This window comes from Oncorhynchus tshawytscha, linkage group LG03, assembly GCF_018296145.1.
Source record: "Oncorhynchus tshawytscha isolate Ot180627B linkage group LG03, Otsh_v2.0, whole genome shotgun sequence".
Classification (NCBI taxonomy): domain Eukaryota; kingdom Metazoa; phylum Chordata; class Actinopteri; order Salmoniformes; family Salmonidae; genus Oncorhynchus; species Oncorhynchus tshawytscha.
Genome location: NC_056431.1, coordinates 37,645,818 through 37,658,897, shown reverse-complemented (window position 1 = coordinate 37,658,897; position 13,080 = coordinate 37,645,818). Strand labels below are relative to the sequence as shown.

General features: G+C 39.4%; 1 protein-coding gene across 2 annotated transcripts in view; it reads left to right on the top strand.

Annotated features, from left to right (window-relative positions):
* Nucleotides 1-8,039: 8,039 nt before the first annotated feature.
* Nucleotides 8,040-13,080, top strand: part of LOC112235012 (G-protein coupled receptor 39) — a 52,878-nt gene continuing 47,837 nt past the window's right edge. Inside the window, exons 1-2 of one of the 2 annotated variants that reach the window (XM_024403409.1) lie at nt 8,040-8,318; nt 8,517-9,371. In XM_024403409.1, coding sequence (XP_024259177.1) covers nt 8,582-9,371 — 790 coding nt within the window. In that variant the 5' untranslated portion in view covers nt 8,040-8,318; nt 8,517-8,581. Of the gene's footprint in view, nt 9,372-13,080 lie in introns of both variants that reach the window. The other variant, XM_024403400.1, reaches the window with a different exon arrangement.

Here is a 13,080-nt window from a genome sequence, read left to right as displayed (position 1 = left end):
GATGCAGCCAAGAGGCCCATGATCACTCTGGATGAACTGCAGAGATCTACAGCTGAGGTGGGAGACTCTGTCCATAGGACAACAATCAGTCGTATATTGCACAAATCTGGCCTTTATGGAAGAGTGGCAAGAAGAAAGCCATTTCTTAAAGATATCCATAAAAAGTGTTGTTTAAAGTTTGCCACAAGCCACCTGGGAGACACACCAAACATGTGGAAGAAGGTGCTCTGGTCAGATGAAACCAAAATGTAACTTTTTGGCAACAATGCAAAACATTATGTTTGGCGTAAAAGCAACACAGCTCATCACGCTGTACACACCATCCCCACTGTCAAACATGGTGGTGGCAGCATCATGGTTTGGGCCTGCTTTTCTTCAGCAGGGACAGGGAAGATGGTTAAAATTGATGGGAAGATGGATGGAGCCAAATACAGGACCATTCTGGAAGAAAACCTGATGGAGTCTGCAAAAGACCTGAGACTGGGATGGAGATTTGTCTTCCAACAAGACAATGATCCAAAACACAAAGCAAAATCTACAATGGAATGGTTCAAAAATAAACATATCCAGGTGTTAGAATGGCCAAGTCAAAGTCCAGACCTGAATCCAATCGAGAATCTGTGGAAAGAACTGAAAACTGCTGTTCACAAATGCTCTCCATCCAACCTCACTGAGCTTGAGCAGTTTTGCAAGGAGGAATGGGAAAAAAATTCAGTCTCTCGATGTGCAAAACTGATAGACATACCCCAAGCGACTTACAGCTGTAATCGCAGCAAAAGGTGGCGCTACAAAGTATTAACTTAAGGGGGCTGAATAATTTTGCACGCCCAATTTTTCAGTTTTTTATTTGTTAAAAAAGTTTGAAATATCCAATAAATGTCATTCCACTTCATGATTGTGTCCCACTTGTTGTTGATTCTTCACAAAAAATTAGTTTTATATCTTTATGTTTGAAGCCTGAAATGTGGCAAAAGGTCGCAAAGTTCAAGGGGGCCGAATACTTTCGCAAGGCACTGTACATACTACATCAATCAGCCTGACTAACCAGTGTCTGTAGTTAGCCTTGCTACTGTATATAGCCTGCCTTTTTATTGTTGTTTTATATATTTTTTTACCTACCTTTACCTATTTTTCACCAAACACCTTTTTTGCACTATTGGTTAGAGCCTGTAAGTAAGCATTTCACTAAGGTCTACACCTGTTGTATTCCGCGCATTTGACAAATAAACTTTGATTTGACATCTATGGATATATACCAAACTAAACCTGGACTTGCATGCAGGGTGAGAATATTCTGTGGGAGCATCCACAGGAATGCTTACCTTCAATCACAGAGAGAGATTGTCTGAGTGCTGCATTTTCTCTTTTGAGCTCACTTATTTGAATGTTTTCATGGTTAGCTATATTTGCATATTCTGTTTTGCAACTAAGGTGAGGTCCTCACTCTCTGTGTCACTTTGAGGTCTGGCCTGGAAAGACAAAGATTCTTTGTAAAGCTTACACATTTAGACATGAATAGGCAACATATCTTTTAAAGACCAGCCATTTACACTATTTGTGGTGTTTTTTAGTCTCAATGATTGGAGATGTTTCAGACATTATTAACCACAGAAATATATTTTTTAAATGTATTTGGTTGTGTTGAAGATAAATCAGATTTTTATGACACAAAGTGTAATGCTAATATTAGTGATTAGTATTAAGTAGATGAGACCGGGTTAAATTCACCTTTAATGCATCAACTTTATGCATCAGCAGCTAGTAAGCTAGCAGCTAATAAGCCGGTGGATCGGCCTGCCGAACAGCTAACTAGCCAGTGGTTAGCATGCTACCTACACATACTAGTGTACTTAAGTGATAACTAGCTCCTTAGCTAGCTAACGTTAGCTACATTAGTTGTTATTGTTATAACCAATGTCTTGGCGGTATAACTTTTGATAACATGAACGATTAATAACATTAACCATATTAATGTATATTAATTGATAACATTAACCATTTATTGTTAGCTAGCTACGTTATACTGTGTCATTATCTGGGTAATGTTAGCTAGCTAGTTAGCTTACCATCCAGAGCCATGACAAACGCGGGATATCTCTTCCCCGCACGCTGCCAATTAACAATACATTCTTTCAAATTGTATTGGAAATGTTCCAGTACATATGTGTCCATTATACATTTCAGAGGAGTCAGCAGGATGAGTGCACTCCATATGTGTGTCTGGTTTATTAGACACCATTAGACATGCACCTGTCTGGGGACTGGACATGACTGTTTATTTCTGTACCATTGCTATGGCCTAATATTTACTGTTGCTGTGGTTCCAACTATTGGGAACTTTCCAGAACATGTGTGGTCAGCAGAATAAGTGCACTCTGTATGTGTATATAGGTCATTAGGCACCATTAGACATGCACCTGTCTTGGGAGTGAACATATCTATTTATTTTTTGTTTAATTGCTATGGCTCTAAAGCTTCCATGCCCTAATGTGAAACCAAACTAAAATTAGCGCAAGGCTAAAAGATAACGGTGGCTAAATGTCAGAGGGGATGAATCATTAACATAAAGAGGAATTACTATGTGTGTGACATAAGGATGAAACCTGTATAAAAAAGTGTGTGCCAAGGCTAGAAAGGCAGTTTTCATGAACCAGCTCGGCTTATATTACTCTGTAATAAAAGTCCATTTGAACTCACAGGCTTCGGTATTTGAAAAATATTATTGACTTGAATATTTCCACGACGATTGTCGCACGTCCCACCAAACTCTTCAATATTTTCCACTGGAACAATTTCTGATGTCCCATCTTTTTTTTAAATCCACAAGTGCATACATTTTTGGTGACATTTTGCTTCTGCTGCAAAGTGCAAACTGAGCGTAAACCGTTGTTTTTTTTTTGCTCGCGCCTAGTTTTTTAAATTTAGCCCATGTGCACGATTTAGTTATGTAGAGCTTGGCGCATTTTATGCTTTGCCGGCACGTTATTTTTATTGCTAGCTACGGAATCCGTTTCATTAGCAGTTGACATAATGCAAGCAGTTTTGACAATTCGTTAATTTGCTTACCCTTGTAAGAAATGCCTTGACTCTCCGAGGTCATTAAAGATCCCATGGCACTTATCGTAAGAGTAGGGGTGTTAACCCCGGTGTCCTGGCTAAATTTCCTATCCGGCCCTCAAACCATCACAGTCACCTAATAATCCCCAGTTTACAATTGGCTTATTTATCCCCCTTCTCTCCCCTGTAACTATTCCCCAGGTCGTTGCTGTAAATGAGAACGTGTTCTCAGTCAATTTACCTGGTAAAATAACGGATAAATAAATAAAAATACCCTGGGGCATCAGTAACAAAGGGGCAATGCCTTATGGCAATAATGCTCTTTGTTCTGCATCATCACCTGACTGGAACTGCCCAGATAGACCTACTGTCTTGCTGAATTTGCTTGTCCCCAACATGGTTCCAACATCTAAATATCTCTTCAAAAAGTTTTGGGGTAATCCATCCCTGACAGCTGTCTCGTTTATTTTGTGATGAATGCCAAAACTACTTAGAAAAACAACCCGAAGACACATTGCTCACACTGTTGAACGTCTTTCATCAGAGAAACAAAACGTTTCTTTTTGTCAATACCTTTGAGGGACCTTCTGCGAGATACACTGGAGAACCATGGAATAGATATTTTGAGGAAAACAGTTAAGGAAGAGGAATATGAAATTGCAGATGTCATGGATGGCAAGATGTACTAGACATTACTGAAAGACAAGAGGCTATCTGCTGATGATTTAACATGAACCTGGAGCTGTGATGGAGTACCCATTTTTAACTCCTCAAATTACTCAGTTTGGCCCCTTCAATTTACCATAAATGAACTGCCTTACATATATCGGAAAGAAAATGTGATGGTTGCAGGACTTTGGTTTGGCTCAGAAAAACCAAGAATGGATAACCTTTTTAAAACCTTTTATTGTGAATGTTGCGATTTAGCCCAAAACTCATTACTTTAGAGAGATAACAGTGGGATTCTGAAGAGTACAAAGGTCTTCTTGATTTGTTCCTCAGATGCAATAGCCAGGCCAATCCTTCATTACTGTAAGCAATTCAATGCAGAATATTGAGGCGGCAGGGTAGCCTAGTTGTTAGTGTGTTGGACTAGTAACCATGTAAGATCATATCCTTACTGTCAACAACTGCAAATTGAACGATCACACAATCAATTTAAGGATAAGGCATTTCACGCTGCTCACACTGATATTCTGTAAAGGGGTTGTCAACACTGTTTTTGCTTCCATTGTTCAACATTGTGTTAGGTTTTGTGCTTGACTACATGCATTCTGTTCTCGGCATAACTCGACAACTTCTGTCTCTTTGGTTGGACACCGTGCAATTGTTTGAATCCATGGTACATAGGTCGACAAATTACAAGGAAATGACAAGAATACTGCAATCACTGCATATAAGTGATCAGCTTCTGTAAAACTTGCTGTGGAAGAACTAATTACAGGATCTGTCCCGTCTCAACCTGTGGAGTCATACGGTTGATTCATTTATGAACAGATTGTTTATGACCCAACTAACTACAACATTTCAGAAAAAAAATGGATAATACCTCAATCGTGTTAAAAAAATGGATGTTGTGCACAACTGCTGTTCTTTTTCTTTGTTCGACTGAATTGCATTTGTCAAACAAGCTGCTTTGTCAAACAAACCTATTCCCATTGTTGTGGTTCAACCACATGTAATTCAAGCAGACCGTTTGTTCATCAACAGCATTCTAGGCATCTCGTTAAAAAAAAATGTGTGTGAAAGTTGAGAGGTCGATACAAAAAAAGCTTTTTCTTTCGAAGATATCAAGTGTAAATGTATTTATGTGGATGGATGGCTTGTCCCTCTGCCAAACACTTATGAGAGAGATTAGTTATGGGTGTTTTTTAAAGAGCTGGTTGATGTTATTGTGCTGATTGATAATGAGAGCTGATTCTCATTTGCAGTGGTGACCTGGCCAACATACTTTAATTCAGGTCCATCCAGTGTGAAGATATGTTAGGGACGTGCAGCTTCCAGTTAAAACGCATGCATTTAGTTTCACTGGAATTGAGCAATATTGGAGATCACAAAATGTGTGTTGAATGTCATTGAATCTGTGTTTCTAATAGTATCACTCATTGATAACTTACCAGGGACATACATCAGTGATGCAAGGCCATCACTTATTATATTGGATTGTACATGTGGTTAACATGTTCAGTTGAATAGATAAAAAAAATATATATTAATTAACATTAATATTACTTGTCTGTTTTTTTACTAAGATGCAACATGTTTTTAATTGATGTAATGTATTGAAAGTATCCATCCCAAACATCCACACAACTTTAAAAGTAACCCTGCTATACCCATGTTGGAATATAAAATAAATATTGGTTGGCTTTCTTTTTTCGCTTGCAGAAAATGTTTTTTCTTGGATAATATTCATCACTTCAATTAGAATACTATAACAAACCCGACAGGAATAGCCTGTAGGAATTCTTTCAATAACTTCAGTGGAATTATATGGAAAATAATACAGGAACGCTATTTAAATTAAGAATACTTTAGAGATGCTGCATAAGATTTATACTATTGAAATCTTATTGGATATTTTGAAGTCATTATAGGTCAAAAATCCATACTATAGAGACTCCTATAATCATTCTATATTATTTTCATAGCAAAATAATATCATAGCAGGGTATTATAGGGTATTATAAAAAACATACAGTTTCTTATAGGAATGCTATAGTGCTTTTTTAAGATACCTTTTTTTTGCCATCTACTTTACTATTTTTATCTTAAAATCTAAACCTATTTCAATAACATCACAAAAAAAGTTAAAGCTGGTTAAAAGCTGAAAAAGCCATGAAATTCAAATGAGCACCACAGCCATAACTGTGCACTACCAAGACTTTCCAGCACACAGCCTCAAAATCTGCCACTTTTCTGTAGCTATGTTGGTCTACTGTGCTTCAAACAACATGTACTCACCACAGGGCCGAGTGGTACACTACGAAGCAAGCTAGATTTACTTATAAAGCTAGCCAGCTTCAGTTAGCTAAACATTCCAGCTCAAGCCTCATCCATACTACGCAGGTGGATATAGTGTTTTTAATTCAGCCTGTGAAGGCCAAAGTTCAAATCAGGGGAGCAGATCTCCACCTAAACACCTTCTCTTAACAGTTGTATACATTTTTCAGACTTCTCTATTGAATTGTACAATGGTTTTCCATCCTGAAAGACTAATATAATGTTTTCTTTATTTAACTAGGCAAGTCAGTTAAGAACAAATTCTTATTTTCAATTATGGCCTAGGAACAGTGGGTTAACTGCTTCATTCAGGGGCAGAATAACAGATTTTTACCTTGTCAGCTTGGGGATTTGATCTTGCAACCTTCCGGCTACTAGTCCAACGCTCTAACCACTAGGCTACCTGCCTCTCCAAATAATAGTGATAGTATGAGTGTTGTTTTTAGTATAGTATGTACAGTGTAATCTACTGTACCTCATTGCATTGACCCACAATAAGCTATTATCAATTTATGTCCCAAGAAATCCTGCCAAAAACATTTGAGAGACCTTTTAAGACCAACTTACGAGTCAGAAACTGGTACAGAGGAAAAACAATAGATCAACTCTTGTATTGTATGATCTTTGGTGTTTATGACAACACTAATTAGAAACCACATTCCTGTTTATAGAATGTATATTTCTACTAGCTACAAAAGATGAACACAGAAGGTAGCAGTGAAATTACGTCAGCAGATTGTCTTGAATATATGGCTTCCAAATACATTTCTGGTTTGGATCCAATCTGTCTAGTCATTGAAGATAATTGCAGTTACATGGACAAATTCCATATCCAAATTCAGCTGGCATGAATTGTAGTAATGGAATTGGACCATAATTATGAAAGGCTCATGAGAGGATAAAGCTCTCACCTATCCTCATAAGCTGACATTGGGAAATGTCATACCTGTCTCTGTGTTCTGCCCATTGTACTATTGTACATTACTTGCAAAGATACATTTCTTTCGTGATTCATCATGCACTCAGTTCAGCTGTTTTGTCAAACGCACGTCAGCATCTCGTCTTATACAACATTCAAATATCAGTTTTACAGAGACATTTACAATCAGGGCAATTACAGAACATAATGATAGATCATTAGGAAAATATAAAAGGGATGAAAATGAAGAGGTAGGGTAATTATTGTAAACAAACCAAATTGATTTAGCTAGCTTCGCTGTTGAGAGTGCACCTGTCTGACAACGCTTTGTCATGCAGATAGGCCTGGGTTATCATGCTTTATCTGCCTGAGAGCTTTTGAGGATACCGAGATTGGCACTCAACCAATCAAGTCTGTGCTCTAATCAGATTTGTAAAACCTGCTTTATAACTTTACCCACCTCAAATTGTTGTGGAATATGCTTATGTGAAATCAGAGCGAATTGCAGGCCAAGTTTTCATAGAATGGATACAGTCACTTTTCCTGTCTTAAATCAAAGTGTTAGTATTTGTTTGATTTACTTCCTGTCTGGAGCCAGCTCATTGTTAATATCAAATGATATGCTTGATACAGCCTGAATAGAAAATGTGTGCACTTTAATTCAGTCATGTCTGGCTAATTTCAATAAAACTTCCTCCATTCGAACTTTTGAACTTCCATGTACCGGTATGTCTTTTGTTACATTCATCCTACACAGTGAAGTTATTTCACCACTTCTGTTTTCTTAGAAAGCATGTGGAAGAGTGTCAAAGTAGTTTGTATACTCTGAAATAGTTTTAATTTGTGTAAATAAGCCTAAGAATAGTGTTTGAATAAATGTGCCATGTAGCAAAGTTATATTTTTTAGTTCTGGCAAGTATTATATTCATCCAAATGGGAGTTGATAATATTCGGGAAGGGCCACACCTCTGTAAGACTAAAGTGATGTGTAGTAACCCTTGGTCCCGCCTACACACAACCACCCTTGTCCCTGAAGTTTAGCCAGGGTTCATACTGCACTTGAGTAGTGATAACAGAACAGGGCCGTGCTCTCTCTCTCCCTTGCTCTGAAGTTTAATTTTTAACTCGTAGGAGAGAGGAGATAGGAGAAAATCAGTGCCTGCTGTCAGGGTGCAGCTTGAAGCATGGCACAAGCAAAGGAGTAAATCCGATACTTTCTGGATGAAGAACTGTACGGATGGTCGATGGTACAAAACTCAGACTTCAGGCCAGTAATGGATAGTCCTGCCACGCTGAGCCGTGTGTTTCAAAGAAGCTAAAACGAGGAAGAAACTTTCTGGTATGTCTAATAGGATCCTAATATTCTTCTGTGATATGGCTTATCTGAGCAACAAAGAGGTCAAACAAAGAGGTGTTAAGTTAATCTACTTTTAGAGTTAACCACGGTTTTGGACGAGGGTGTCAGAAATATATTATTTTATCTCTGAAAAATATATCTCTCCCTGGCTGTTTGGATTTCCTCTGGGCTCTATTACAGACTCTGCCCTGCTGAACTGATACGCTAGGAAAAAATCTATATCTGGAAATCGAAACTCAGTAACCATGAATGAGGGGGAGGCCGAGATAGCCGAGGAGAAAGACTGGAAGGAGCTGGAGCCCAACTATGCCATCAAAGTCTTCCTCACTGTCCTGTACAGCCTCATCCTGCTCACAGGCATCGTGGGTAATGGAATCACCATTCGGGTGACACAGGTGCTGCGGCAGAATGGCTACCTGCAAAAGTATGTGACGGACCACATGGTGAGCCTGGCATGTTCTGACCTTTTGGTCCTCCTCATAGGAATGCCCGTAGAGCTCTACAGTGCCACGTGGTTCCCCTTCACCTCAGCCTCGGGTGACGCTTCCTGCAAGATCTACAACTTCCTGTTCGAGGCCTGCAGTTACGCCACCATCTTGAACGTGGCGACGCTCAGCTTTGAACGCTACATTGCCATTTGCCACCCGTTCCGCTTCAAGGCCCTGGGCAGAGAGCGAACAACTGGGAGTCTCATCGCTCTCGCCTGGGTCACGTCCGTGTTCGTAGCCCTCCCGCTGCTGTTCGTCACAGGAATGGAGGGCTATGTCCCAGAGCGAGCCATCATGCCCGTCCAGAACCTGACGTTCTGCACCAACCTGAGAAACCAGTGGGGAATGTACAGGGCCAGTATCTTTGTGGCGTTCATTGTGTACATGGTGGTGCTGGTCAGCGTGGGGATCATGTGTCGGGCCATGATCCTGGTTCTTCAGAAAACCATGGGGCCCATAGGAAGAGGGGTCAACGGAGTTGAGGACAAGCCAAAACACGAGAGTGCCAGGGTCAAAGCCGCCAAGAAGCAAACCATCCTTTTTCTAGGTAAGTTGACACTTACATTCTACCTAAAATATCTCATTGCAATTTTGAAAGGATGATGATACATTTTGTTTAGCCAACTGGTGGCCACAATGTGTGTGTGTCCGTGTGCATGTTTGTGTTACACAGGGCGTGTACACCATTGCATTCCAACTGGTAGACAGTGTAGCTGTTGTGACAGGGCCGCCGGAAAATGTGTGGCGATTTTGATTTAGGTTAATAAAATATATTGTCGCAAAGAGTTAAAAAGATGGCCAAAGTGTTGTTTTTTAGTTCTATTTGCCTCATGATTTGTCAACTCACAACTCGAGCACAATTTCTCTGTCCTTCACATTGGAGTGCTTCACATCGAATTGCTGCTGCAAGCTCTTTGCTGTGTCTTGACCAATCAGATTCACGGAAATCACAAGTCGTGCATGCTGGACGCAATGCACAAATCTCAAGGCGCTCTCTTCACTTTCCTCCGGCTTTGAGTATTTCGTCAAGACGACGACCTAAGCACGCAAACTTCAAAGAGCTAGTTAGCGAAGTCTCTCAATTTATTTTTTACAACCTGAACTTCCCTTAATTCAAAATACTGTAAATAAAAAAATATGTATTAGTCACTATACTGTTGGTTATTGACCTAGAAGAGAATGTCAATGTCAACATTTTCCTCAGGATCCGGTCCTCTGAAAGCTAGTGTCAAAGGAGCTAGCAACAACCATTGCAACAACACTAAGGCTACAGAGCAAAAGCATCTGACCACTACAATGTCCTGGCTACCCCCTCCTCATCAGTACCAAAAGACAGACGCAGGGATTCCTCTCACGTTTCCCCCATTAAAGACCACAACCCAAAGATAAAGGCAAACCCGGGGAAGGAGATGAAAATGAAACAAAAGTAGACAAGATTTCAAATGCAACACTACTTGGAGATAACATGCTCAAAGACAGGTTCGATAAGCAAGACAAAACACTTGAGGACATTAACTCTCAAATCAAACAGAACAATCTCATGATCACGAAAGCATCTAAGGCGTTTGAATTCAATGCTGCTGAGATAAACGAAAAGTGCTTACCTGGAAAAGAAGGTCTCATTACTCCTGAAAGACAACAAGGAGGTAAAGACCAACCCTATAGAATTAGAGTGCTATAAAAGTAGATGGAACTTCTGCATCAACGGAATGAAGAAACATTTTGTCAGCTCAAGTTTGCATTGGGTTTACATTCAAACTTGGGCTGACTAGGCTACCTACCTTTTTCAATCTAAAAGTATTAACTGGAATTAATCTATAAAAACAATAGCTGACATAGACTGTAAGTCAATTTCTTTTTAGGCCTACAAGTTGCATATGTCAGGACTACACTATGCCAATCTGCATAAAGCAAGCTTTGTTAGTTCTATTGTCCAATCATGTTGCTTTCTCTGTGTCTGCTGCTCTCGGCCCCAAGCTCTGATTGACTCCACGACACCATTTTTTAAAGTTATGACCCTTCAAAGGCTTGATTTCACACATACGTCTTCTGTTTGGGGTGGTCTGTGCCATTACTGTCCACAGAGAATCTCAAGGGAACTCACATGAAGAACACGCCTGTAGTTGGCCATGTTATATTGATGTCACGTGGATAGAAATAAATACCACACAACATTGAAGTGTGTATACACATTAAGTATGCAGAGTTATTTCTTCATTAGTTCTGGACCGTATTATTGTATTTTCTCATGTCTCGAATGAATGTAAAGTCCTCGTGTGCTGGAAGCAGGAAGCCTTGTTTAACTGTACATTTGTTGACAGAGACATTGGTCTAGAATTGGAGGCCTGTAATCCATCTTGACATTGACTATAATGATTATTTTGTCTGGCTGCGTGCAGACAAGTCAACATGCACATGTGAAGTGTTTGCTCTAAATTGGTTACAGGGTTTCCAGGCAATAGTTTATCCAAACAGCAAATAATACCACATGGCAAAGAGTATCGGAAGTCAACGTGAATATAATGTATTGTTAGGTTCTAAATAAACCTTGTAGAATTTCACAGACAATTAGTAAAGCTTAAACCAAGTTTATTCACCCATTGGGTCATACAGCGGCATAAGACATATTCACACAAGCACTGATATTTTGTCCTTTCTCCTATACTGAGTCTCTTCCTACACATCTGAAAAGACAATACATCTCTTTTGCTCGACAGAACTTTAGTGATATCTGTTCATCCTCACCTCATCTGACCTGACTCACTCCTCCTCAACTCACGGCTGTCATGTTGACTTGTACCAGAGTGTCTCTTCTCCTCCCATAGGATCCTTGATGGCTAACAATAATATATCCGGACAGAATGTAAACGTTATACAATCCCCTCTCTCCCTCAGTGAGCTGAATAAGTATATTTCAGATTTTTAGAACCCAACAGTATGATATATTAAGATTAAAATTACTCTATTAATGGTACAGCAGATCTCACTGGGGGTATTTGTGTTATCAAATTGAAAATGGGCAGATTTACTTCAATTTGGCACTTGATAATGTAAACTGAGAGAATGTGTAACCTCATCTCTCCTCAATACTGCACTCTGCTCCTCTCAACCACCTACTTGAACCTTTCACTGTATACATATTAATATTTAGGACACAGACATGCCCTTGCATTTTTACATTTCTGTGTGTCATATATTAAATATAATTATATCATATATAGATATATTATTCATCTAAATCAACAGTTTTATATAAGTGATATAAATTTGCAGAATGTCCAGTTGTAAAATATAGGCCTACAGTAGCATATACGCTAACCATAGCATGTACGCTTAGAAACCAGGCATATGCTAAATCATCATTGGATTTGCCTTAGAAATGTGTAGCTTCTTTAGTTACTTTGTTCATGTACATCCTAAGGCTTCTCCATTGCTAAATACCATCACAGCCCTTTCAGACAACAACAATCTCCACAATTGGTTATGCCATCGTGGCTTCCATTTCACTACTTGAAGGTACAACAGCTCACTGAGCAGTGCTTAAAGAGCTGTCCTTCAACTGATTGCAAGGTAGGAATATCAGTGCCTGGCTGGTCTGCTGCCACTTGGCAAGTGGCACTTTGGAAGGGATTCATATGTAATTATGTGTATTTGTTTTCAGAGCGGTGTGGTTGTATTCAACAGCTAGTATTGCAACATAGCATCCTTGAGTTTGTGTTGCAATCAGAATGAAATAATAATAATACATTTAATTTGTATAACACTTCATTACAGTGATATCTCAATGCTCTACATAGACAAAAATGTAAATAATGATTTAAAGAAATGACATAAAATACACGGAACAAAAATATAAATGCAACATGTCATGAGCTGAAATAAAAGATCACAGAAATGTTCCATACACACAAAGAGCTTATTTCTCCCAGATGTTGTGCACAAATTTGTTTACATCCCTGTTAGTGAACATTTCTCCTTTGCCAAGATAATCCATCCACCTGACAGGCGTGGCATATCAAGAAGCTGATTAAACAGGATGACCATTACACAGGTGCAACTTGTGCTGGGGACAATAAAAGGTCACTCTAAAATGTGCCGTTTTGTCACACAACACAAGAAATTGGCAGTATGTCCAACCGGTCTCGCAACTGCACACCATGTATAACCACGCCAGCCCAGGACATCCACATCCGGCTTCTTCACCTGCGGGATCATCTGAGACCAGCCACCCAGAAAGCGGATGAAACTGGTTTGCA